Source organism: Chrysoperla carnea, chromosome 1 (genome assembly GCF_905475395.1).
Source record: "Chrysoperla carnea chromosome 1, inChrCarn1.1, whole genome shotgun sequence".
NCBI lineage: Eukaryota > Metazoa > Arthropoda > Insecta > Neuroptera > Chrysopidae > Chrysoperla > Chrysoperla carnea.
This window is the reverse complement of record NC_058337.1, coordinates 71,601,718-71,628,644: the sequence shown is the minus strand read 5'-3', so window position 1 is coordinate 71,628,644 and position 26,927 is coordinate 71,601,718. Positions and strand designations below refer to the sequence as shown.

The following is a 26,927-nucleotide window of genomic DNA, read 5'->3' as shown; positions in this document are numbered from 1 at the left end:
ACTTTCCTCATTATGTGTTCTTCATTAATCAATATACTTTATTCAAAACTCAAAACCGTCGTTCTTATTTGAACATCCTTTATAACAGCATTCTCCATCAATTTATACAAATATAGATTAGTTCGAAACTAAATATCCGATGATCCTATTAGAATTGCATAATTTTCGATATAATTACCATGTTAATAACATTCTTGAAATTATATATTATAGTAGCTTTTAAAATAGTCTAATAAAATAATTTATATTTCTAACAAAATAATTTAAGTTGCTACACGTATTATTTCAAGCTAAGCTATATATTGTTATTTTGGAGTTCTTTTACTGAACTTTTCAAAAAATATTAAGTTACTGGTGCCAAATGTGCCTGTATACGATACTTCAATCACAATTTTAGCCTGGCCAGAATAAGATACAGCACATTTTGTACTTAAGATTATTTTACGGCCAACCTATAAAAGTCTAATAAAATAAATTTGCACCCAAAATCTTTCTTTAAAAAAATGTGTACCCATTATTGCAAGGTTAAAAAGTTAAAGTAAAAAGTACAATCTTTTGTAGTTTCGTATCTGGCGCTCTGTTAAAAATGTCTGAGAGAAAAATCCAAAGGTATGCCATTTATGGAAATTGTACAAAAAAAGGCAACGTTACAAGAGTTTCAAATTTACAGTATCCGTCACTTCCGGTTTCGTTTTTTTATCTTTGATTACAAAACCAAAAAACAACTGTACGATTTTTCAACTGCTTCGAAAGGTGTAATCTGCGCGTTGTTTCTTTACGTTGTGCTTACATTCAATTCTCATTACTTCCTTTTAATACACTCGGTAGACAAAACTAGTGAAAACAAACAATTGACCGAGTTAATTGTTGGGATACCATGTAGAGACAGGATTGATTACTCTGTCACAATACACAAACATACATGTCACTCATACATAACTGATATTCCCATATAATATATACCATACAATTTGTGCGTAATTTGCGTTATCACGGGTAAACAGTGCTGTTTACGAAAAAATGTTTCAAACAAAAGTTGTTATTTTTTTTTAAGGATTTAAACTTTTGTTCTATCTCTAACAGTTTACAAGCTGAGTCCTACGGGCCGAAGACCCAATGGACCTATGTTGCTCATTTACGAACTCGACCTCACTTTTTACGTCCTCAGCACGCTATAAAAATTTGATATCTCTTTTCGTTTTTGAGTTATCGTGATGGCAGACGACAGAAAGATGACAGACAGACGGACAACCGGAAATAGACTATTTAGGTGCTTTTATGAACACACATACCAAAATTTTGTTCAAAGCATCAATATTTTTAAGAGTTGCAAATTTGGGACTAAACGTAGTATACCTTGGTATATTTCATATAAATGGTATAAAAATGTATTGAAACATGAAAATTGAAAACTTGTGTTGTATGTTTCATTTCAATACCCACATAATTACATAATTAAAAATCCTGTTATGCCCCTCAGCGGTACGATTGACATAAAATTTGTCTAGGTAACTACGAATACATATTAAATACCGACTAGTATTATAATTAATAATAGGTACTAACTAGTATTGTATAAATAAAATAACTAAATTTGGCTCAATACTAAGCTAAATTTAGCCTCAATTCATTTTGGTTGAGGTTTATCGTACACAATTGTATATTATAATTGTACAGGATGTTTCAGGTTAAATAGCTGAAAATATTTAATTAGGAAACCATTCAAGAGATATCGATTTTCTAAGTTATAGAACCATAGAAGATAATTATAACGAATAAATCAAGATTTATAAGCTTAACCTAGATTATTTCGTTACCTACAATATTCCCATTTTTTACAACTTAGAAAGTCCATATCTCTTAAATGAATCATTTTCAAGTAAACTTCTAGAGGAATTTTATGCTTGTTTAAAAATTTTAAATACACAGTGTGTCCTCGGATAGAGGTAACTTGTAAATTTTCTTATTTTTCAATTTAAGAAAAAAAGTCATTCTTTTTAAAAAATTTTGCTTATTCTGAAAAGTATGTAGGAATATTAAAACTTCTAAATAATGTACTACAGGATAGCCAAATATTTGGTATCATTATTTTTTTTTCTCTTTGGTAAACTACCCATCCTTTTTATAAGTTGTCAAAATGTTACTAAGAAAAATTGCTCGAAATTAACAATTATGACTCAAATCTGAGAAAATTAATTTTCTTTTTAATTTTCTAACCTAGCCCACACAAAAAATACACTCTCGAATAGTACATGTCAATTGATTTATTATTATTTTCTTTGTTACGTTTTTTTGTAATTACAACTTTTGTTCAAATAAAAAATAATGCTATAATTTAAGTACACGGCGTTATAATTGTTAATTACGAGAAACTTTTCGGAATAACATTTTGTCAAAAAAAGTAGAGTAGTTTACCAAAACGAAAAAAAGTGATTTCAATTTTTTGACTACATTATTTAGAAGTTTTAAATATGCCTACATACTATTTTTTATAAAGAATGATTTTTATCTTAAAATTTTTATTTTATTAAGTATAGTTACCTCTATCTGGGGACACACTATATATTTTCAATTTGATTATTTAAACATAGAAAATTTGGAATAATTATCACATAAATTTTAAAGAAATAAAAGAAAATTATGAGAGCACTTACTTTAGAATATCCTTGCCAACAATATGCACATCTGGTGGCCATGAATTAATAAATTTTTTGGAATGAATATCAGGATAGCCAGCTACTGTTAAATAATTTATAAGTGCATCTAACCATACATAAATTGTTTGTGCTGGTGTAGATGATTCTTCACCAGCATCCATTTGTGGTACTGGTATACCCCAATGTACACGTGATGCAGGTCTCGATACTGATATATCGGGTAATTCTTTTTCACTAAGCCAATCCATTAAAATGTGTTGAAATTTTTTAGGTTTTACAATATTTTCTGTAACAAAAAAATCTAATTGTAATTTTCGGATTAAATTTTAATTTTGAATTATTATTAAACGGAGCAGCGGCCGTAAAATACTTTAATTTATTACTGAAAGCATATTTTCAGTATAGAGGAAACTGATAATAAGCATATCATAATAAGCATAATAAGCATATTGAAAATAACTGTTTACTCACGAGGGCACACATTAGATGCAAATTTTATAGTATATTTAATATGGGATTATCAGTTATGTATGTGTGACATGTATATGGGATTATCAGTTATATATGTGTAATGTGATAGAATAATCGACACTATCTCTACATGGTATTTAAACAATTAACTCAGTCAATTGTTTGTTTTCACTTGTTATAGTTAAGTTAAATATATACACAAAAATAGTAAGAGATCTTTTCAGAAATAAGTTAAGTATATAATTTTAGATTTAAAATTAGTTCGATATCCTCAACCTTTCAAAAATTCAAGAGGCTTTCTCATGGAACTAATTCTGAAAATATAATGCCGTCAGAAATAAATGAATTGTTTTTACGGTCGCCTTTCAGAACTATAAAACTTACTAAAACTAATATTTTATGCACAAAAATAAAGGTCAAAAATATGGTATTAAAAAAATATACCCTCATCTTAAATAAATGGAAATAGCATTGAATAGGTTTAGTGCAATATAAACAATTTAGGAATGTAATTTCTGCCAGGAGGGCCCTACTATTAATATTAATCAATCAATTATTTTGTTCGTTTGCGTGTTAATAGAATATTACCCACACAATAATCCTTGCTGTTTATTACTGTTATGGTTACTTGAAGCTACTGCTGCTACGGTAACCGGCTCAGTGATCGAGCGAGTGAAGGCGCAATCGCAATCGTTTGACTACTGACTTGGAGGTTGCAGGTTCGCATCCAGGCAGCGGCAGTGTGATCAATTATAATTAATGGGGCGATAAATTGTACACAGTCGTTACTTGAGTAAGAACGAATTAACTGAGTCCAACCACATCACAAAAATTTATAAAGATTCTAAATAATGAGGTGGGCCTCAGTTTTAGATGGATGTCTGAAAAAACGGAGATTAAACCCCATTATTGTTTTTTTTACTGCAACGGTTACTTGCAGCCAATCGTAAGCAAGTAACCGAGGCTGCAAGTAACTGTAGTAATAACAAGCAGCGCTGTTTGTTATAATATAGATAAAAGTGTAATAAAAATTTTGAATTATCGGTTCTATTCAAAGTAAAGCTAATATTTACCAGTCGTCAAAACAGTAAAAAAAATCCGTCGGAAAATCCATAGTGTACTACTTCAATAGTATAATAACATTGACAAGCAGCGATAATTTTTCCTTTGAAGGAGGAAAATCAATTCTTAAATGTAATCTTACAAGTATGAAGTGAAAATAAATAATTTTCGACAAAGATACAAATAATAATTGCATTTTAAACCTTATATGTATAAATATATTCTAAACTGTATGGATTATACATACATAAACCATATTAATCCCAAGAGGTATTTGCTTTAGTCGAGGCGACACAATGATATTGGCAGGGAGCATAGTAGGTTGAGGGGGCGGCTAAACCGACCGTAGAGTTGTTATCTTATAAAATTAGCTATAAATAATGCGTTTTACTTAAAATGTTACTAATTTTCAATAATTTAAATTTTAAAAATAACAATCAATAAAACTTGTTGCATTAGAAATCGTGAAAATAAGAAACGAAGAAATTGCACAATATTTAAATTTAAATAAAAAACACTTCTTCACATTCTAAAAATTTTCTTAAAAACAACAGTTCGCGCATAAGAAATCCATGAAAATATCTGTTATTTTTAGCTCAGATCACAACAATATGCACTTAAAAAATTTTTTCTTTCTGATTTTTTTTGTCTTTAAAAATACGAACACCTACAAAAATATAGTGTTCCATTTGTAAAATTGAGTTTATCACCATTTAACCTAGGCCCCATCCACCTAAAAATAAGCATACATTTGGAAATGATTGAGGATTTCAAATGATCAAACTTTCGTTTGAAGCAATTTTTCATATCTGTACAATTTTTTTTAATTTTTTGCAAATGTCAAGTTAAAAAAAAACAACCTATATGCAATCCATAAACTTAAATGCCTCTCCATACAATTATATTGATAAAGTAGTGTCTCGTTACTATGGCAACTCCCTAAAATAAAACTCATGCACGGAGCGAATAGCGATGTTTTCACCTGCAGTCATATCATATGTAGGTGTTATAATCAAACGTGACAGACTATGTTAACCACATATATTTTATCTCACATTCAGTAACCTCACACAAAATATTTCACATATATAATTATTATCTCGCAAGCAGAGTGTTTCAGGTAAAACCGGCAACCATGTTATAGTATAATTACTCAAAAAATTACGCTTCTTCTCCTAACGCAGCGCTAAAGATTCTGCACGCAATGAATACAGTCTGTATAAGAAATTCTAAGGTAATATAGCAATCTCGAAGTCATACCACTCTAGTCAAATTAGAAGTAATTTTTTTTTCAATCTATTATACTTTTTTTCTCATAATATGTGTTTATAATTTATAATAATCCCTACCTCTATATATGATAAATGTGAAAATCAGGATGTTTGTTTCTTTGTGTATTATTACGCTTCCACGCAAAAACTAACGAATACATTTGAATGAAACTATACAATAATATAGCTCATATATCAGAATAAAACATGAGCTACAAATTATAAAGACATTAAAAAAATTGAATTTAGTCTATGGCATTTCACTTCGCCATCTATGATTATCATTTTAAACCATAAATTAAAGATTTCTATAAAATTGTGTACGATATACAATTTATGACCATCTGTTCTGATACACTCAATAAATCAAGACTATATATATAACATTTTAAAACAACAATCCCTTCCCCTATTTCGAATGTTATGGAAGGGGATAAGCGAGAGCAAGAGAGGTGCAGGCTATAACACGGTGATCTTTACTATTAAGCCCAGCAAAGCGGGCGGGTATCAAGCTAGTAATTTAAAAGTTGGACCGAATAGCTATACAGAACAAAAATATAAAGGGAAAATTTCTTTTAACTCAAATTTTTACCATTTTTCGAACAACTTATCTTTGCAAAATCATCGAATTGCTATTGCTTAAAAATTTTTATCTCCCCTTGTCGCTTTGCAGGGAGGGTTGCAAGAAGCGTAGTAAATTTCTTAAAACCTCCCGAAGGTTCTTTATTTTTCTTGAAAATAGGGTATAAAAAATTTCTGTAAGAGCTTTTTGGACCAAGATATTCGCTTTCTAAGCAACATTCGCACTTCTGGGTTTAAAATCCTGTATCTTTTGAAATAATCATCGCTCTGAAATTTTTTTAGAATCGTTCGAAAACTTAAACTGCCTTCTTTTAATCTCTGGCATATTGTTTTGTAAAAACTTTTATCACTCTCGCATTTTTTTGTTTTTAAAACATTCATTCACTCATTCAATCTTATGCCATTCATTAAATAATTCCAAATGTTGGTTACTGAAATAGTTACTTGTTTACTTGTGCTTGCTAAAAAAGCATTAAAAGAATGTCTATGTTATAACTGTACTCGTTTATTTCAGTTTTTCGTTAGGTGATCCTGCCCCCCCCCCCAATTTCTCACTACTTATGAATGTTATACGGCATTCATGAGAGATTTTTTTAATTCGTGTTTAAAACATATTAACGAACAAAATTATACAAAGTATCAATACCCTTGGGATTTTTACTTGCAAAATGAATGTAGTTTTATATAATGTTCATTATTTTCCACACAATTCAGTATGAAACATCATTAATAAAAAGCACTCATCACATTATGGTACCAGAAATAACCATAGTAGTCCCTACCTTAATTTATTCCAGTTTTTTTATTAGATTGGTTGAACAAATTCTGACATTTCAACACATCTAAAACTTACAAGTGTTACAAAGAGCACGGGGCTAAAAAATTGATCATGTTCATATAATTTTTTTGGAAACATAGAGGTAACATTCTATTCGAACATTATTCTTTAGGAACAAACATTTTTCCGTAAACGGAAACCTAATGAAAAAATATTGTTTTTGCAAGACTTTTAATAATATTATATAAATTCTGTCTCATAAAAGTTACGAACTACAACAATTTTTGAAACAATGTTTCTCATCGCACGTTACATTTTTGGCAGGGCTAAACTAAATAGACTATAACAATGTGTTACATTTACGAAAATTTTATTAAACTTATATATGGATATTATTAATTAACAAAAAAATGGTTCAGTACAAGTTGAGGATATAGCAATATCTAAAACCAACGCATAATATCAAAAAACAAATATGTTTCATTTAATTACTATTAAACGCTTTTAATTTATTTCTTTATGCTTTTTACTTAGTACATAATATATATAAAGAGATTCTTCATTCTTATCGGGTCATACGACACTTCATATACTTTCTTAACCCTCTGCTTCATGTCATTCTGACGACCTTATAAAGCTAAGCATTTCTCATTAAAAACTTTCTATATTTAGTTTATTCAATAAGGTAGACTGTATTCTGCCACTCCATTTTCTTCTAAAATCACCCGATCTATTAAACATATTTTTTCAAGACAAAAAAATTTAGTTTTTCTTTAAACTAAACAAAATTTAATAGTTGTAAAAAAAACAATAAGCCTTAATATCATCAAGGTGGGTTAACTACAATTGGTTCGTCGACCATCAAATTCCATTTTCTTCGAAGGAAAGTAGCAGTAACAAAAGAGTATTAAATTAAAGGAAGTAAAATGTATAGAATTGTATCATATTAACTGCATTATGTTTTTAATAATAACAGACAAGGCACATCTCTATTAGATAAAATAAAGTTTTTGGAATAAGTAAAGATTATTATTACAGAATGTTATACAAACAACAGATATATAGGATGTTCTATTTTGAGATAACCACCTAAATGCATCATCAAAAATAAAAATTTTCTACACGGAGGACTACATTTTACCAAAATAATAAATTGGACGTTGCGTGCAGGGTAATCTAAAAATCAAATCAGGTTTGTAACTAATAAAAGATATAGAAATTGTTTAAATTGGTTAATCTTTATTAAATAAAAAGCAATTGTTTTCGTTAACGTACCTTAGTGCAGGGTCAATATTTAGAAATATAAGGTATTAAATAATTATTTATCTAGTATTTAATCGATAATTAAGTGAAAAACCGTATAATAGACGTTTAAATATTCATTAAATACTACTTAAATAATTATTAATACCTAATATTTATAAATAGTCACCCAGCACTGAAGTACGATAAGCTGAGCGCACCATCTTCTGCGCCCTCTCATTCAAGAACGGTTCAACGTACAAAACAAAGTTCCAGGCCAAATTTGTAGAAATTTTATCTTCTACAATTTTATAATAAACTAGCTGGGAACTACCCGCTTTGCTGGGCAACATCCCCACTTGCACCCCTCCCTCCACATTTCCTTGCGTTGGATAACAGTTTTGTAATGTACACGTCATGCTCTTTTATTTGATACCCCACTTAGGTATATTTGTAAATATTTGATATTTCCTTCCCACTTTCTCGCTACACCTTTCTACCCTCCGAAGGTTAAAAAAATTTCTAAATGTAATTTAAAACATTCTGACCAAGTTTTGAACTATTAAAAGCCATAATTGAAAAATATGAATTTTTTATTCATAAACATCCCCGCAACCCCCTTGTGGGTGGAATTTCGTAAAATCCGTTCTTAGCTGACCTCTAATTGGCAAAAGGAATATTCCTGCCAAATTTCAAGTCTCTAGGTCTTATAGTTCCAGAGATATCGTGATGAGTGACTATCTATATCTATAGAAAGTCTCCTATATATTTATAGATGTTAATACGATTAAAGCCAAAAGAAACGAGATATTCACAATAAACTGATATTCGAGACCTTTGACCAAGAATATCTAAGGACGCGCACGAGTGACCATATGTGACTTTTGAGACAACATTTGTACTATCAAAATAAAGATTTGTACAAAGATTCAGCTGATTCTGTTAGATTCCGAGGTGAAATTCTAAGATGATTGGAGTATTACACATAAGACAGTTATAATCTGTTATTTTTGTCGTAGGATGGATGCACAGATTTATCACGAATATTATAGGTATAATAAAGTCTATATAAAATAATATTGTAGAACCTATAATAATAAACATATAATAAATACGATGTAACTGACAGTTCATAATAATAATGAGACATATATGACACAGACGTGTAAGTAAAAACTTGTGGTTAATGGTAGAACTTTGGAAAGAGGAAATGCTTATTGTAGAATTTCATCTTAGTTGAAATATTATATAGCTTAGACTAGTACAAGTAAAAAAAATCCATTTCACCTCGAGTTAATAAAAAATACCAATGAAAGCTGTTACTAAAAGGAGAGGATGTCTCAGGAAAAGAGAAATTTGTAAGATTTTCAATGTTTTCAATCACATAATGATAATGTTCTCTAAAGTAACCTGTGAAAATTACATGATGATGGGAACACCTTCAGGCGAACTCAGTGGAAATGATTCGAAGTACATGATTTTACCGTGGATCATATATCTCGTACCATGGCTTACACCTCCAATACAATTGGTAACATGCTTTAATCGATATTTGTTTAATATTTAAACTCTCAAAACCATCCATGGTTTTTTTTAAGGAATAATATTGCCATAAACAAGGATTTTTTTAATATGATATTTTAAAAAATGTCTTTAAAATAACACATAAATATAAATTTTTATCTCTGGTATTACACTCTTCACTACCATTATGCACCACTTAAAATTTTGTAATAATTGTAGTACATATAGCATGCATCTTAACTAGAATACACCAAATTTAAATAACTCCCGTCATCGAGATTTTCAATGCAAGAAACTTTGATGTATATACAGAGTGCTCTATTATTGATAGCAGAAAATTATACCAGTAAATTAGGCTTATCAATACAAATGAAAAAACTCTTTACCAAATTTCGATTTGAGGCCTAATTCGGGAGATGTGGCTATGGAAAAAATAGAAGGATTTATGCATTCACAGACCAATCAAACTCATTAAAAGAAGTAGGTATCACTTTAGAATATAGAGAGGGCTATCATAAAACAATAATTGAATGTAAATTGATTTAATTGGGTAAGCAATACTAAAAAACTTTTTTGTTATAAATAAAGACAACAAAAAAAACATATTTATCAAATTATTTGACCAATACAGAGACACTTAGATGTGAGAGGTATCAATATACGGAGGGTATTAAATTGTGTATTAATATTAGTACAATACACTGCAGATAAGTAGCACATATTTTTTCAGATAACAGAATGCTCTATCACTGAACTAATATTAATACACAATTTAATCCACTCCGTATGTTGATACCTCTTTAAAAATTTTTCCCCTTTAAAATAGGAATTATTTACAAAAATAAATGATTCATTAATGATTAATTAATTCAACTTGGAAAAATGAATTTGACCACGATTAAACCTAGAACCTGAAAGGTAAGATCTCCTACATAAATACTAAAACCCAAAAAGGCTTCAAGCTTATAGCATGGCACCAAAATTATAATTATATTTAACCGGAGTTATTTAATATGAGATATTTTAATGTCAGGATTGTAATAGCAATTGAAAATTATAAGCGCACTTAATTTGAACAACAAGTTGAAAAATTTTTAGAAATAATGGTAACTTGATGGTAACAATAAAATGTTCTTTATTTTATTCAACAACATTAACAAACAGTACAAAAATTCATTAGATTTTGTCTCAACTAGTATGCGAAATACAAACACTGCAGTATTTAAGAATGGAAATATGAACACTCGCATTGTTTAGCTGTCATGTCATAACAAAACAGATGATAACTAAACTAACTTGGGCTGGATATAATATTAAAGTATTATTATCTCATAATAATAATCACATTTATAACATTATTTTGACTTATTTTATAAAACCACAAAAAAATATCATATAAATAAAAAAAACTTTTAACAAAAAGAAAACCGACTTTAAAAGAAAAACTTTCTAAAACAAATTAATATGCACTAAACAGTAAAAAATAACGATAATATAATGTAGTTCAAATTATTGTTATTTTTGGAGTCGGTGTCAGCCAAGGAAACAAATTTTGACAAAACAGTTTGCTACATCAGCTTGGCTGACACCGACTCCAAAAATAACAATAATTTTAACTACATTATACTATCGTTACTTTTTTACTTTTTAGTGCATATTAATTTGTTTTGGAAAATTATTTTTTGAAGTCGCGTTTCTTTTTGTTAAAAGTTTTTTTTTTTGTTGTGATTTTTAGTGAATCTGAAGTGCACTAACTAATTTGTCACTTAAAAAAGTATCATCGAAATCGGTTGAGTTATTCGTCCTCTTGTCGTGCATACTTATTGAAAATTTAAGACTTTGATGAGTTTCTCATTGATGCCACTGTCAGAACTGGAAAATGAAATGGGACCACACGGGAAGCACCAGCTTTCAAATAGATAAAGAATCATCAAAATCGGTTCACGAAGTCAAAGGTTCTGAAGTAACACACATAAAAAAAAATACAGTCGAATTGATAACCTCCTCCTTTTTTGTTTGAAGTCGGTTAAAAATACCATGAAGCAACTGCTCTATCAATTGTCACTTTTTTTAAAAATTTGCATTAACACATTTTCTTTAAGACGTGCCTAAAAGTAGGTACCAACTCAAACAAAAAACATCTATTTAATATTACGTTATACTACGTTATTCAAGTCCGCTTCGCTAGCCGTTTCCAACTATTTCAAATAATTTCCATAATTTAATGGATAAAGTATTTCTAGCATGGAAGAACTTGTCGACTGATTTGTTTTTTTTTTCACACACTCAGAATAATGTTAGATCCCAAGTTGCAGAATTTTTCAATTAGATCAGGAGATCTAGCTTGCCAGCTATTTTTTACGATATGAAAAAATTTTCTCGACAGAATTGAAAAAAAAAGTAGTGGGAGTTGAAATAAATGTTTTTAGAAAAAAAAAAAAAATAGCGCCACATCGTTTTGTTTTCCAGATACTAATTTGGACGTAAATTGTCAAAATTGGTAATTTAGGCAATAATTATTTCGTGTTTTAAACGGTCACAATTTGAAACTTTGGGATTTAATAGTAATCCCTATTCTTAGTCTGTGGAAAAAAATGCGTTAAATTCGGCTATTCGAAAGGTTTTAGTTTAGAAAAAAATTCAATCGAATATAAAATTTGGTCAAAAAACAGTATAAATATTTTGATACAAATATAGGAAGGTTTACTAGGTAATAGGTCTTAATTTTACGATTACGGAGGTATAGACCAAAAATACCCGGCGTAAAAAAAAAAAAAAACAAAACAAAACAAAACAAAACAAAAATTTATAAACCTTTATATTTTAAAATAAAAATTTGATAGCCAAAAAATCGCAAAATTTTGTGTAGTAGGTATTTAATTTTCGCAGAAACAATTTTTATTCAAAATTGCACCAACCATTATCTATCGAATGGAAATTAATTTGTATATAATAATTTTAAAACGAAAATAAGCACTAAATAATGGTTTTGCTTCAGTAGTGTATCTAGGGGTTAAAAATATATATAAGTGTGGCTTGGAAGAAACTTAAATAAATAGCGTACGGAGATACTTTTATAATTTATTTTCGTATAAAACCAAAACGACATATAAAACTTTTATAAACAAACAAACCAGAACATTCATCATTAATTTTCTAAATTAATTTTACAGAAACCAAAATAAACAAGTGAAAACAAACAATTGACTGAGTTAATTGTTGAAATACCATGTATAGACAATGTTGATTACACTGTCACATTATAAATACATACATGTAACACAAACATAACTGATATTCCCATATAATACATACTATACAATTTGCGCCTAATTTGCGCCTTCGCGGGTAAACAGTGATGTTTACGAAAAAATGTTTCAAACAAAAGTTGTTTATTTTTTTAAAAGAAACATTTAAACTTTTGTTCTATCTCTAACGGTTTACCGGTTAAAGACCTACCTATGTTGCACATTTATGAACTTGACCCCACTTTTTACGTCCTTAGCACGCTATAAAAATTTTAGTTTGATATCTCTTTTCGTTTTTGAGTTATCGAAGTTATCGTGTTGTCAGATGTTTAGGCGGATTGACAGATAGACAACCGAAAATTCTTTTGCTCAAATAGTTATAAAAAGATCAACATTGAGACAAATAAATAAGAAATAAAGAAAACTTACCATTCGTTTTTAACCAATTATACAAATCTTGTTGAAATACACTTAAACGGAATAAATAATTTTGTTCTTGTGTCCATTCCACAGGATGTCCAGATTCAATCGATATTTTGATTTTGCGACCATCCGGTAATTGTTTTTCAGTTATTTGTGACTCAGTCAAAAATGTTTCGTCAGGCACACAATACCATCCTTGATAGTTTGCTGAATATATCTTCCCAGATTTTCTTAATTCATTCTGCAAAAATGTACAAAAAATTATTCATATTTCAGAGAATATAAACTAGAACATCGATTGATGCCAGAAAAATCATTAACTTTTATCAAGTATTGACATAGACCAAAATAGAATCCACTATACTGTCGTCACAATTCCAAAGGTACCGACTCCAACTATTTTGCAAATGCACTCCAACTATTTTGCAAATGCCTATTTGCATTAAAATGCCGAAAAAGCCTAAACATATACCTTTTTATAATATTAGAAAGCTCAAAATCCGATAGTGCTTTTGGATGGTTTACACAAAGTTTGGACAAACAACTTTTATAACAATTGTTTTTTGTAGATAGGACTTAACTAACGCAATTTAATAACATGAATGAGTGATATTAACCAGTGGCGTGATAAGATATTTGCCCACGCGTTCTGCACATGCATCAAATATTTCGCCCGTTAAATATTCTTTAACTTTGTAAATCATAACCTCTACATAATTTCATATACATTTATTTTTTAATGTTCTAGCTAATTAAAAATACACTGCACCAATTTATTAAAAGAACAAAATTTGTGCACAAAATTTTAGTTACATTTCAAACAGCTTTATCTCTTCGAAATATCATCGAGTTTGGCACCTCAATATCTCATTTCAAAACTTGTATTTTCTAGTTTTGGAATCAAAAATCCCTTTGCTCTGAGAGTAAGAAAGGGTGAGAAATGTTATCCCTAATTTTTATATAAGTTTTAAAGTTTAGAAGTGTACCAAAATTTTTAAAATTATTTAACAACAAATTTGTTAAGACCACTCGAAATCTTTATGTAATATTTTATGGAAATTTATGTAAAATTTTGTATAAAAATTTTGTTCCTTTAATAAATTGCTTGCGTATAGTTTGGTTACGTGATTATTGACTGAATGATGTTTGAGAGTGAAAATATTAAAGCAGAGTAATAATCCAAAACTATTAAATTTTAACAAATTTAACGAAAGTTCGCATTTTTCGAAAACCAAAAATATGTAATTTTTTTATAAATATTACTATGCACCGATTCTTAAGATTATACGACAGAGTATTTCAACAATTAACTCTCTTAACTAAGTATATTTTTATTTTCACTTGTTTTTTAATTACCTATTGTTGCTAATTAAGCAAAGTTTAGATGGTTTAAGACCTCCAAAAAATGGTTTTGAATTTTTTTAAATAAAAATTTTTTTTCATTTAATATTTATGTTTTGTACACTAGCTTGTATACAATTTTAAATCGTCAAAGCCTTTTGGTTATATAATGGATGTTTATTTATGATACAATGGCGTAACCTATAAAGACAAATAACTTTAGTTCTGGTGCGAGTGTACTTTTGCGTACAATAATTTTTATAAGCAATAATTTTAACAAACAACATTCTCAACCAAAAGTCATCCACCCACAGTATCATATATATATATATATAAGATAGAATACCACAGATATCATAGAACATCTAAACCAAATATGTGCTACTAAGATGAAATGTGTTATTCGAGGCATTTAACCAATCAAATTAATGTATAATATATCAGTTTACTTAATGTTTACCCAAATTCTAAAACTAATGTAGGTGATATAATACACTGCATACTCCAGTGAAGTGTAGTACCTACATTTTGATACTAAGTGTTTACAGTTTACCTGAAATGTACAATCTCAAAAAAATGATGTTATCCAAAGAATAAGTAGATTAGGTAATTTAAAACAATAATTCAAAAGAACAAAGTCAACTCAAATATTTCAATTTCAATTAAAATATTTCCAAACATTGTCCCAAAAAATGATAGTTCTCTAAGTATCTTTTTCATCTCATCTGATGTCCTTGACCATAACTTTGATATTGATTTAAGAAAGAGTGTTATAAGTTTAAAGTATTTATCTCTGCATCTATGTGTTTCTCAAAGGCATCGTAGCCCCTAAACGGTCGAACCGATTCAATTGAGAACATTTTATAGCAAAGTTTCCAAACAGCGGTTTGCAAGGAATAAATCGCATTTGTCGGGGATTTTTTAAATTTTGTAAATTTCACTTTTATTTTGTAAATCTTACTCCTGAATTAAATGAAAAAATAGCCTCAACCGTTGAAAATATTTAAAATATGATCAATTTTTTTGTAATTCGATTGTACCCACATAGAGTAAGTATGTAATCTCTCTAGTGCTTAAAGTAACCTTAATATTAATATGATGATATTGAGGTCAAATTTAGTGTCTCCTCAATTTCAATTTTATCACATTCAATTAAATTATGTATTTGTTAAGATAATACCAACCCCCAGATAGCTCTGATAAAATTAACAACATAAAGTTTATTGCTTTGTAAGATTGGATGAGCAACAAATATTGTCTGAAGTAAGCGTTAATTTTGATAATAATGATATCTTATCTAATCAGCAGCAAATGGTTACAAATTTAAGAAAATTAAGTTATCATTCAATTCTTGTATTTAAGTGGAACAGAAAAATGAATTCATCATGGTAAGTATTGTAAATTAGTGGTGAAGTTTATACTTTAACAAGTGAAAACAAACAATTGACTGAGTTAATTGTTGAAATACCATGTATAGACAGTGTTGATTACTCTGTCACATTACACATATACCTATACATGTCACACATACATAACTGATTATCCCATATTAATACATACTATAAAATTTGCGCTCTCACGGATAAACAGTGATGTTTACGAAAAAATGTTTCAAACAAAAGATGTTTATTTTTTTATAAGGAACATTACTCTGTCACATTACACATACATACATGTCACACACATATAACTGATATGCCCATATAATACATACTATAAAATTTTCATCTAACGTGTGCCCTCGTGAGTAAACAGTACTATATACAAAAAAAAAGTTTAAAGCATTGTTTATTTTTTTATGAGGAACATTTGTTACATTTAAACTTTTGTTCTATCTCTAACGGATTACAAAATGGAGCCTAAGAACTCAGGACACAATTGTCCTATGTTGCTCATTTACGAACTCGGCCCCACATTTTACTCCTAAGCACGCTTTAAAATTTCAGTTTGATATCTCTTTTGATTTTTGAGAAATTGTGATGACAGACGGACAGACAGACAACCGGAAATGGACTAATTAGGTGATTTTATGAACATTTATAACAAAATTTTGTTCATAGCATCAATATTTTTAAGCGTTACAAACTTGGGACTAAACTTAGTATACCTTGGTATATTTCATATACATGGTATAAAAATACGCGAAGGTTGCAATTCTTATAATGTATTTAATTCTGGAATGAAGCAGAGAGAATCATATTGCGTGAAGATTGAAATATCAATTTTCAATGATATAAAACGAAAATTACGTGAATTGAAATAAGAGCAAATAAATTCAAAAAGTCCTGAATTACCTTTTTATTTATTTCAATCGGATCATGAGAAGTACTTCGATATTCAAATACTTGATTTTAACCGAAAAACTAGAACGACATCCAAAGCAAGTTCAAGAAAACTTTTTAAAATGAATTATATTTTAGAAAAAATTCAATTTCAAAAAGCTTTAAACCAATTTATTAATGGATTTCCTTATTTACCTATACAAAATAACGACTATATCGTATTGTATATTTTACACCAAAACTAAAATAATTTGAATAAATATCTTTTTTTAATGTCTGAATATCCTTATTGGTTAACCCCAAACACAATTTCATAAATTTTCCATATTACGTAGATGGAAAACCTTTTCTAATTCACATCCTAGTGAAAGATTGTTGGATATACAAATATAGATAATCGAGACAAAGTTAACCGCACTACACTTGAATTAGATGTAGGTATGTATGTAAGTATGTATGTTCTATACCTGGAGGGTAACCAATTCTAAAATACAAATAGTCTCTTACACAGAATTCATAAAAATCATATAAAACATAATACTCGTTGGGTACAACAGAGCCAGCATCAGAGGTAGTAAATTTACTAACTGCACACTAAAAATAAGAATTTCTCTAGTAATTAAAATAATGCAGGTAAGATTATTAGAATTTTTGTAACTAGCAGTGTCTTTCAAACTTGCAAGGCACTTTTTCGAGTACGTGTTCTCCAGCTAAATATAAGCATAATGTTTTTGTGTCTTATTTTTATAATATTTTTTATCTGAATAAAATCATTGCTGAATCATTTGCTGAATAAAATTAATTTATAAATATAACATTTTTTATTTATATTTGTATGATATATTTTTATTAATATGCATTCTATGCTGTAATTAATATTCTTATAAAGATATTATCATGTCATTAAAATCTGGGATTCATGATTCTAAGAAACATTCTTCCGGGAAGCAGTACGGTACCCTGACATTCGCAAGTTTGACCGACACAAGTTAACTGCATATAATCATATTTAAGTCAAAGATATAAAACTTTTTTGTCTCGTTTGATCGATAGTATTTAACATGGCACAATAAAGATATTGTTTTAATGATAACACGATCCAATAAAGAGAAACATAATCTCAATTATTGCCCTTTATTTCAATGATTAACACGTTAAAGTTTAAAATATTAACCCTAAAAGGCGTCTTGATGTAGTAAGAAATTTAAAAATATTTCCACCTTCAATATTTTTTAAATTGTCTGTAATATATACATTATTCACTGTACATATTATGTAAATTTTGCAGAAAACACATTATATGCATTAACAACATGACTGACCTACCCTTATGGTCTCTCATTCTCTTCGTATGGTTCACCAATCTCCAATCATAATCTAGGAAAATTAGTCAACAAATTTCGAGATAATTTCATACTTGATTTTGTCGCAATTTACTATATTAGATTAACTGAACTAAAATAACATGAAATTGACAATAAAATCCCAGCCTATAAATAATCTCTAGTGTATTTTCTCACAAACCAATGCAATTTACATAAATTTACCACTAGCTGTATTATCTGACCCAATAACTGCGAGCCCAGTCATGGAAGTAAAGTCGATGTTTACGAACACAAATTTGACTACTATACAGGCTGTTCTATAACTTTCTACAGACTTCTTGAATGAGCTTAAAAAAATGAAAGAAAAATTTCTTGAACAAATTTCGATCTGAGGACTAATTTAGGAGATATGGGTATTGAAAAAATTAAAAATTTGTTCATTCACACGTCAATTATAGTCAGTAGACCGTAGTACGTCACTTATTAATGATTTAATTGATTTAATTTATTTTCTTTATATAATTATCAACTTATCGATTATTATTTTATACTATTCTCAGGACACATATTAGAAATAAGACCCCACTCTTTATATACCAGAAGCCACAAGGATTTGATTTTGCAACATTTGTGGACCGCATTTTGTCAATTGTATCTTGTACAGAAAATCTGATATAAATCTTATATTTCGGGTGTGACCAGAAATCCTATCGCTTCAATTTTTGTATACCCCTCTCCCATAGAAACAGTCAAATATCTATGTTTTGAAAAAAGTAAAGCTACGTTATTGACAGTTTAACGTTTGGAAAAACTCCAAAAACGTCATTTTAAAAGCTGAAAAACAATGTTAAATAACAAATTATTGAGCTTCTTAAATTCATAAAATGATGTTTGAACATGTTTTACAAAATTCTGATGAGTAATTACAGATTGTGAACCATGAATAAATCGGATTTAAAATCAATTTCCATGTTAACTCAATAAGTACTTTTGGTGTGCTTTTTTCTTTGGAAAAATTTACTTGACTATAAATACACTTATACATTCGAGATAACAAAATCACAATTTATTTACTTTAACAGAGATGAATGCAACAATTTTCCATTAAAATTACTTTGCAAAATTGATTTAAAAAGTGTAAAATGTTGTCTATCAGAGAGTACTGCAGGATACATATTTTTCAATTTTTTTTCCCTATGAGTAGTTGAAAAGATTTGTTTACATAAGATGTACTACTTGAAAAAATTCAACTATATGCAAAAGAGAATCCTTTTTGTGAAAAAAATTTGGGTTAACACATAGCCGCCTTTTCATAGACATGTTTTTATAATCTTGAATTATGAATATGAATAAAATTTAATAAAAATGTTTTATATTATCAATTCTTGGGAACTTTTTCTAATAATTTCATTAATCACCTGCGCAAAATACAGAATGATTCAAAAATATTAATTGAAATTTTAAACAAAACAAGAAAAAAACATCAAATGAACACCTGGTTAGAGACTTTTTATTTTTGAGAAATACGAAAGATATGTGAAAACAGAAATATGAAATTGTAATTTAATAATCGTTTGTATTTTATTTGAGATTCATTTCACAAAAGTAAGAAAGAAATCATATTAACCACATGAGGTTTTTTCATTCCGGAGATATTGAATAATAAAGTTTAAACATTTTTGTTGCAATCCTTTTTGGACTTCCCGTTTTGGTATTTTTATTTCAAAACTATTTATGTTTGCCGAAAAAAAGTAGACGACAAATTGTTATAAGATTCAAAGAACATAAATGTGAATTCGCTCACGTAATCGAAAATCATCATAAAATCGACAAATCTAATTTTAAAATTTAATATCAGTACCTAATCCTAGCGAATTAGATGCTTATGAAAGCATCTTCATTCAAAAACTAGGTAATGAAATAATAAACTTGGATAAGGGACCTATTCGAAAATCAGATTTAATTAAAATTGCAAAGTCAAAGTTGAAATTTTGAGAATTAATAATAGATTTTGAAAGTGAAAATTATTTACTTTCATAATTTGTTTTTGGTGTGTCATTTCTTTCCAGAAAGATTTGGTTCCAAATATTTCGATAATCTTACACACAAAAATGTCGACTGACAGAAAGAAGGATTTTGAAACTTATCCTTTGAATTTTATTTTGGGAGTGATACAATACCTTCTTGGCATAAAGTTATAAATCGAAATTTAAATGACAATTTTTTATATATAGAAATTACCAATTTTTGAGAGCTTATTTCGCGAAAAGAATTAATTATTATTAAAGGGTAGGATACGGTATATATTATTAGCTATATATTCGACCTCTTTTAAAATAAATTATTTAAAAAATCCTGGAAACTGACAATAATACGCGGCGACTAAAACAATATCATACATCGGAGGATAGAACAACATATAGCTCGATGTACGTGAATTTGACTTACCTACTTATCACTCTATTCCACCTATTGCGTAAGTTCGAGGTATTATTGAAGTGTAAAAATTTGGCTTTGATTTTAAATAACGAAAGATAACCTTAATATTAAATGCTACAGAAATGTTAAAGAAAATCAGAAAATTTTATGTGAATTCAAGTGAAAATTGTCTCACAGAAATCTCTCCTTCAAAACTGTTTATATATAGAATAATAAAAGTTATTGTTCGTTCAACTTAGAAGAAGTATGTTACAATATAGAAAGCAAGAAATATTGGTACCTAACAGTGAACAACAAGATAGATTTTTATCATATTTTTAGTATGAGAAACATTAGAAAGATGATTCACAGTACTGTTGTGTCTGGAAGAGTAAACTAAAAATTGTAACACTATACTCCTTCAGCTTCGGTTACACTTTAGACTACAACATACATGCTTACATGAATATATGTGTAGTTCGTTCGTGCTCTGTATGGGAGCAACTTTTTTTTTTTATTTATTATTTTTCTTTTAAGTTTAGGATTCCGTTATTCGTAGAGAGCGCGATGAAAACGAAATCTGGCGACAACATTAAACCATGCTCTAGAATGTTAGTTAATAGGTATTGGAAGCCAATTATTTATTAAAAAAGTAGAATTTAAAGTAAAAAATATATTCTTCCTATATAAAAGTTACAATTTAAGTTGAATTAAAATTTTTCCCTTGGATCAGCTGAAAAAAATAAGTATAATAAAAACAATAACGAAAACAAATATTATGTGAACTATCAAATTGACAGATTTTATCTGTCAAAAACTGTTATTGTTAAATTTATTAAACATTCCAAATGTTATATGAAATATGAATAATAATATAATATTAATTATTATTATTAAATATTCTGAACGTAAGCATGATTTAACGAAATTTTGTCCGCATCAAGCGCTATGATCCATTCAGTTGATCGACCATATAGTGTGCTCTCTGCCAATAGTAGATGAAACGAATGTATTGAGATCTTAATCTGTATACTAACTAGTTCAATGAATATACACCCGGAGTATTGTTGTAATTACGAGTTGTTGGGTTCAGTTTGTCGATTATAGAGGAGTTGGTTGGGATCTGAAGTCTTGAGCACTTGCAATAATAAGAAGTTTTATTCAATTTTGGAGCAAGCACCTCCTTTAGTAGCCATGAGTATTTACCACCTATCTATTTCTATATACAGGGTGTCCCATAACTTGATAGTTATAGCTTAAGAGCGTATTCTTTGGACAATTTTAGGTCGAAAGTGCCTTATAAACTTTTGTTCAAAACCCAATAGTTAAGGAGTTATGTGCACTATTAAATTTAATCAATAAAGTAAAGTAAAGACATTGTTGACTAAAGTAATTTCATATTTTATTACTATAAAATTTTTGCTTTGCTTACACAAATGTAACTGAAATTTGGGTTCAAAATATTCCCCAGCGGCCTCACAACAAATTATCGCTTTTCAAGTAATTGAAGACGTATCTGAAAAAGAGTATTTAGTATCGTCTAGTATGGATACAGCTGCAGTCATAATACACCAGAGATGAGCTAATGAACCAAAATTTGAATTACATTTTTATTAGCAATACAAAAGTTTTTAATTAATAAAACATCAAACTACTTGACTCAACAATGACTTTATTTATTGGTTTAATTTAATGGTGTACATAGCTTCTTAACTATAAGGATTTGGACAAAAGTATATAAAGCACTTGCTATTTAAAATTGTAGAACAAATACGCTCTAAAGCAGCTATGTCCATCGAGCCTCCGAGATTCGATGGAAATTAAAAACAATTTTCAATTTTTGTTATTTTAGTTTCTATAGTGTTAAAATATATTTTGACAGAAAAAACTGCTATTTGATCTCCAATTAAATGCATTCGATAAAAATGATTTTCTTGGCTAGAGGCACAAATAACAGCTGTTTTATCGAAGATGAACCTTGATATTTATGATATTATGGTGCTATAAAGACGTATTAAATTTTTACCTATTTTTTTTTCGTAGAGAGAATTGACAAACTTAGTTCAAATCAGGTCTCAATAGATTTCTTCAGAGACAAAAAATGTGGTGGGAAATGTGGTGGGAAATATGAAAGTTTCAATAAAAGATAAAATCTAAAATCTTGTGCTTTATATAAATTTTCTCTAAATTATTATATATTTTTTACAACCATTAAATCATTCACAAACTTTATTGATGGGACAACATTTGGGAACTTAAATCACTTTTTATCTCTTATCAAACTGAACCATTACTACATTTAACCGTAAGTGAAGATACTACACAATACATTTAACCGATTTTCTACGATGTTTAGTTTTTTTTTTTTTTTTTTGTTACGTTTTTCTTTGTCGGTCGGTCGGGTAGAAGTACTTTTGTTAAAATAAATGATAACAATGTTTTCATTTTGTATTTTTTGTTTTGTGTAAGAAGGAAAATATAGTGTTTTATCTTTGTTTAACATCATATTTTATATTTTATCAATGATAAAGAGATATATAACAATCCGGTTTTATTTTTTTCATTCTTTGTTCTTTTTTCTACTCGCAACAATATAATATACGTTGTAGGCATTATAGAAAAATACAAAAAATTAGTTCTTAATACATTTATAAAACTAATAAGTAATTTGTAAAACTAACTTTAAGTTTTTTTTTTGTATATCTGCTTGCAAGGTGGATTTACTTTATACCATTTAGAGATTAAATTTAACATTAATTGTTCTAATTCAAATCCACAAACAAATTAGAATGATAGATATATTTGACAGTTATCATGAAACACTTACCTTACTGATAATATAAATGCGAAAATATTTCTGTATATCTGTAGGTTACGCATTCACACCTAAACAAATAAACCGATTTCAATGAAATTTGGTACAGAGACATTCTAGAGCCTGAGAAAGGATCTTGGCAGCTATTCAATTTGAAAAAACAGGCTGTAAGAGGTTGAAGTAAATTTCGTCATTTTTAAAGCTAAATGCTTGAAACTGATTTTTTTTTACTTTTGATTTCATATAAATAATATAATATATTTTATAAATTAATATAATCAGATGTCAAAATCTCAAAACAGAAAAATTCGAAAACATATTCATTCATGAATGGAAACAGATCATCAAGTCGAATTATCCAGAGCTTGTAATGAACTTCAACATTAAATTGATAGTTTCTATTTAAAATGGCTAAGTACTCAAGAATAAAGTATCCAATAATGTGCGTCGAATTATTAATCCTCTTTACAGCTATATTTAAAAACTCAATGACATTGACTGACCTTTGTTTAACTAATTCAATTCTCACAACACATTCTTTAAAAGAATAAATGTAGAACGGCGTCATCATAGATTAGGTACTCAAACACAATAGCTATATTATTACAAAATACAAAAGCACAAAATCATTTTTATGTTCTGATCAATTGAAAACTGAGAAATCAATTTTCTAGATGAAAAAATATAAGAATTGAATTGTGAAAAATAAACTTTCTAATAATATGAATAGGTGGAATAAATGTGAAAGCAACAGATTTTTTACATGAAAATTGAATTTAAAAACTTTTACTAAAAATTTATTCTGATGAATTACCATAGTCTGTTCTTTTTATGCACACTTTTTACACTCAATAAAGTAAATCCATTTATTGGCAAGAAAATAGTGCAATAAAGTGACAAGTTGGTAGCAGTAATTTGTGAGTTAGTTATGTCTAGCATACCATAAAAAATTGTGAAATTAGAATGTTTTATTTTTCATTTGACAACAGCTATCGAAATATACTTTTCGTCTTCGTCTACATGTTTTCCGTTTGTTATATTGCCTAGTTAACACGAGTTTAGAAATATTAAGTCACTTATAGTATTAACTTGTATAGAGAAACTTTTAAAATAAATATGGATAGGAATTGGTTTGGATTGGTTAGAATGATTTAAACAACCCCATCAATTATGTATAAAGGCAAGCATGGCCACTGGCCAGTACATAATCGGGATTTTAAAAAAAAAATCAGAATTTAAAGAAAACAAGTGAAAACAAACAATTGACTGAGTTAATTGTTGAAATACCATGTATAGGCAGTGTTGATAACACACTGTCACATTTCACATACATACATATCTGACATATTTAACTGATATTCTCATATAATGCGCAAGTGTTGATGCGCAATCGTTTGTTTTTTTGACGTCACGTAAATAACAAAAGATATTCACTTTGATATTCCTATATTAATACATACTATAAAATTTGCACCTAATTAACGCCCTCGTCGAAAACAGTGATGTTTACAAAAAAATGTTTCAAACAAAAGTTTTTTATTTTTTTATAAGCAACATTTTTTACATTTAAACTTTTGTTCTATCTCTAACGGTTTACAAGATGGGCCCTACGGACCCAAGACCGAATTGACCTATGATGCTCATTTACGAACTTGACCTGACTTTTTACGTCCTGAGTACGCTGTAAAAATTTCAGATCGATATCTTTTTTCGTTTTTGAGTTATCGTGGCCACAGACGGACGGACGGACGGACGGACAACCGGAAATGGATTAATTAGGTGATTCTATGAACACCTATACCAAAATTTTGTTCGTAGCATCAATATTTTTAAGCGTTACAAACTTGGGACGAAACTTAATATACTATGTATATTTCATATATACATGGTATAAAAATAACCGACTTATGAAATAATTAAAAAAACTTACTTATTGTAACTGTCAAATGTGGCATGTTCCTATATATTCATAATATATACCTATGGGTAAGCAGTTATTGTAAGTTGATACATACATTCATCCTCACAAAATTTCACATTTATAATAGAACAGAATGAGGATCAGGATAATAAAAAAAAGTTTATTTGAACCATTTACGAATATTAAAAACCTAATCCAAGAAATCAATTGTAACAAATAATCAAAGAAATGAAATATAGAATTCAGAGAGTCAAAGCTACCAACCAACGGTTGCATAAACTTTTTTTATATTCGTGCAAAAGTAAACAGTTTCAATTGAAAACATTTCTTCAATTGAACTTTTTTTTTCTTTTTTTTTTTTTGGAATCGAAAATAATACCTAATAATCAAACTAAATTAATAATTATTAAATGAACTACTAATGACATATCTCCATTCCTTACATAATTGACAATATTGACCTGCCAACTGTGTCAGGGTATTGAGTAAGGGTCTATGCGTGCTTCGACGTATTCAACTTCTCCGCGCAGTTCAGACAATAGAAAATCATTTGACTCCAAATATCTTTTTTCTCAGTGTAATACTAATGCAAATAACAAGTGCAAGTGAAAAGAATTCGAGCCTATATTACTGACAGTCCATGAATTCCCATGCACAATTTTTATATCGCTTGTAAGCTAAGTACAAAAGGGTACTTACATGTGCAAATACACTTGCATCACAAACAGTGGTACTAAACATTTAACGTCACTTCCAAGAACAAGAACGCTTCAGTGTAGTTATAATGTAATGTAAACTTTGCGAAAACGTGTAGGTAACATAAACAAATTTAATGATTTGAAAGTACTAATGTACTTATACGTCAAGTAAAGTTTTCAAAAGGAATATCAAAAACAGAGGAATTAATGTTAAAAATTTGTTAAGAATAAATCAAATCAAATCAATACAAAGTGATCTTCACATTACTTTCAGATAGAACCAAAAAAAGAGCGGTGGTGTATTGCCACAAAATAAAAGCAAAAAATCATTAAAATTCAACCTAACTTTTAAAAACAAATTCGTCATTAGAAATATTGGAAAAGAATCCTAGTAATCCTAGATTGTAAAAGTTACGGCAATATTAAAACTTAAAATTTTTTAGAAGGAACATGTCCTAGCTTTCAAAAAAGCAGCGAAAAAGAAATTATATTTCTTCATAATTATCCTTAAAGTACCGACTTTGAAAGGAGTATACAGATTTTGAACTGAAATAAGAATTCGCGATGTTACTTTTATTTGAAGTAAAGTGAAAATTTGACTAAAAAATATTCTTGCGTTAATTTGGCATAGAGCGTAATTACTTAACACTTTCTATTAGCGAGTCGCCATACTATAACAAATGATTCGGAAATTTTTTGTCAGTGCCTTTAAATTTAAAAGGTGATTTAAGTTACAATATAAATAATTTTTCCTGTCTAAATTGCCTAGTACAACAAAAAAAAAGTTGTCCTTATTTTTCCCCTTTTAGTATTAAAATTAAAAACCACAAAAAGTTATATTTTTGTTATCATTACTGACTAAACTATTC

The 26,927-nt window shown here is 28.5% G+C and overlaps 1 protein-coding gene across 1 annotated transcript in view; it reads right to left on the bottom strand.

The window, feature by feature from the left end:
- Positions 1-26,927, bottom strand: part of LOC123301211 (methionine--tRNA ligase, mitochondrial) — a gene marked incomplete at its 3' end in the record, with an annotated part of 158,096 nt that overhangs the window by 97,971 nt on the left and 33,198 nt on the right. Inside the window, exons 3-4 of the mRNA XM_044883949.1 lie at positions 13,265-13,499; positions 2,655-2,943 (exon numbers count right to left, since the gene is read on the bottom strand). Of these exons, the coding sequence (XP_044739884.1) occupies positions 2,655-2,943; positions 13,265-13,499 (524 nt within the window). The remainder of the gene's footprint in view (positions 1-2,654; positions 2,944-13,264; positions 13,500-26,927) is intronic.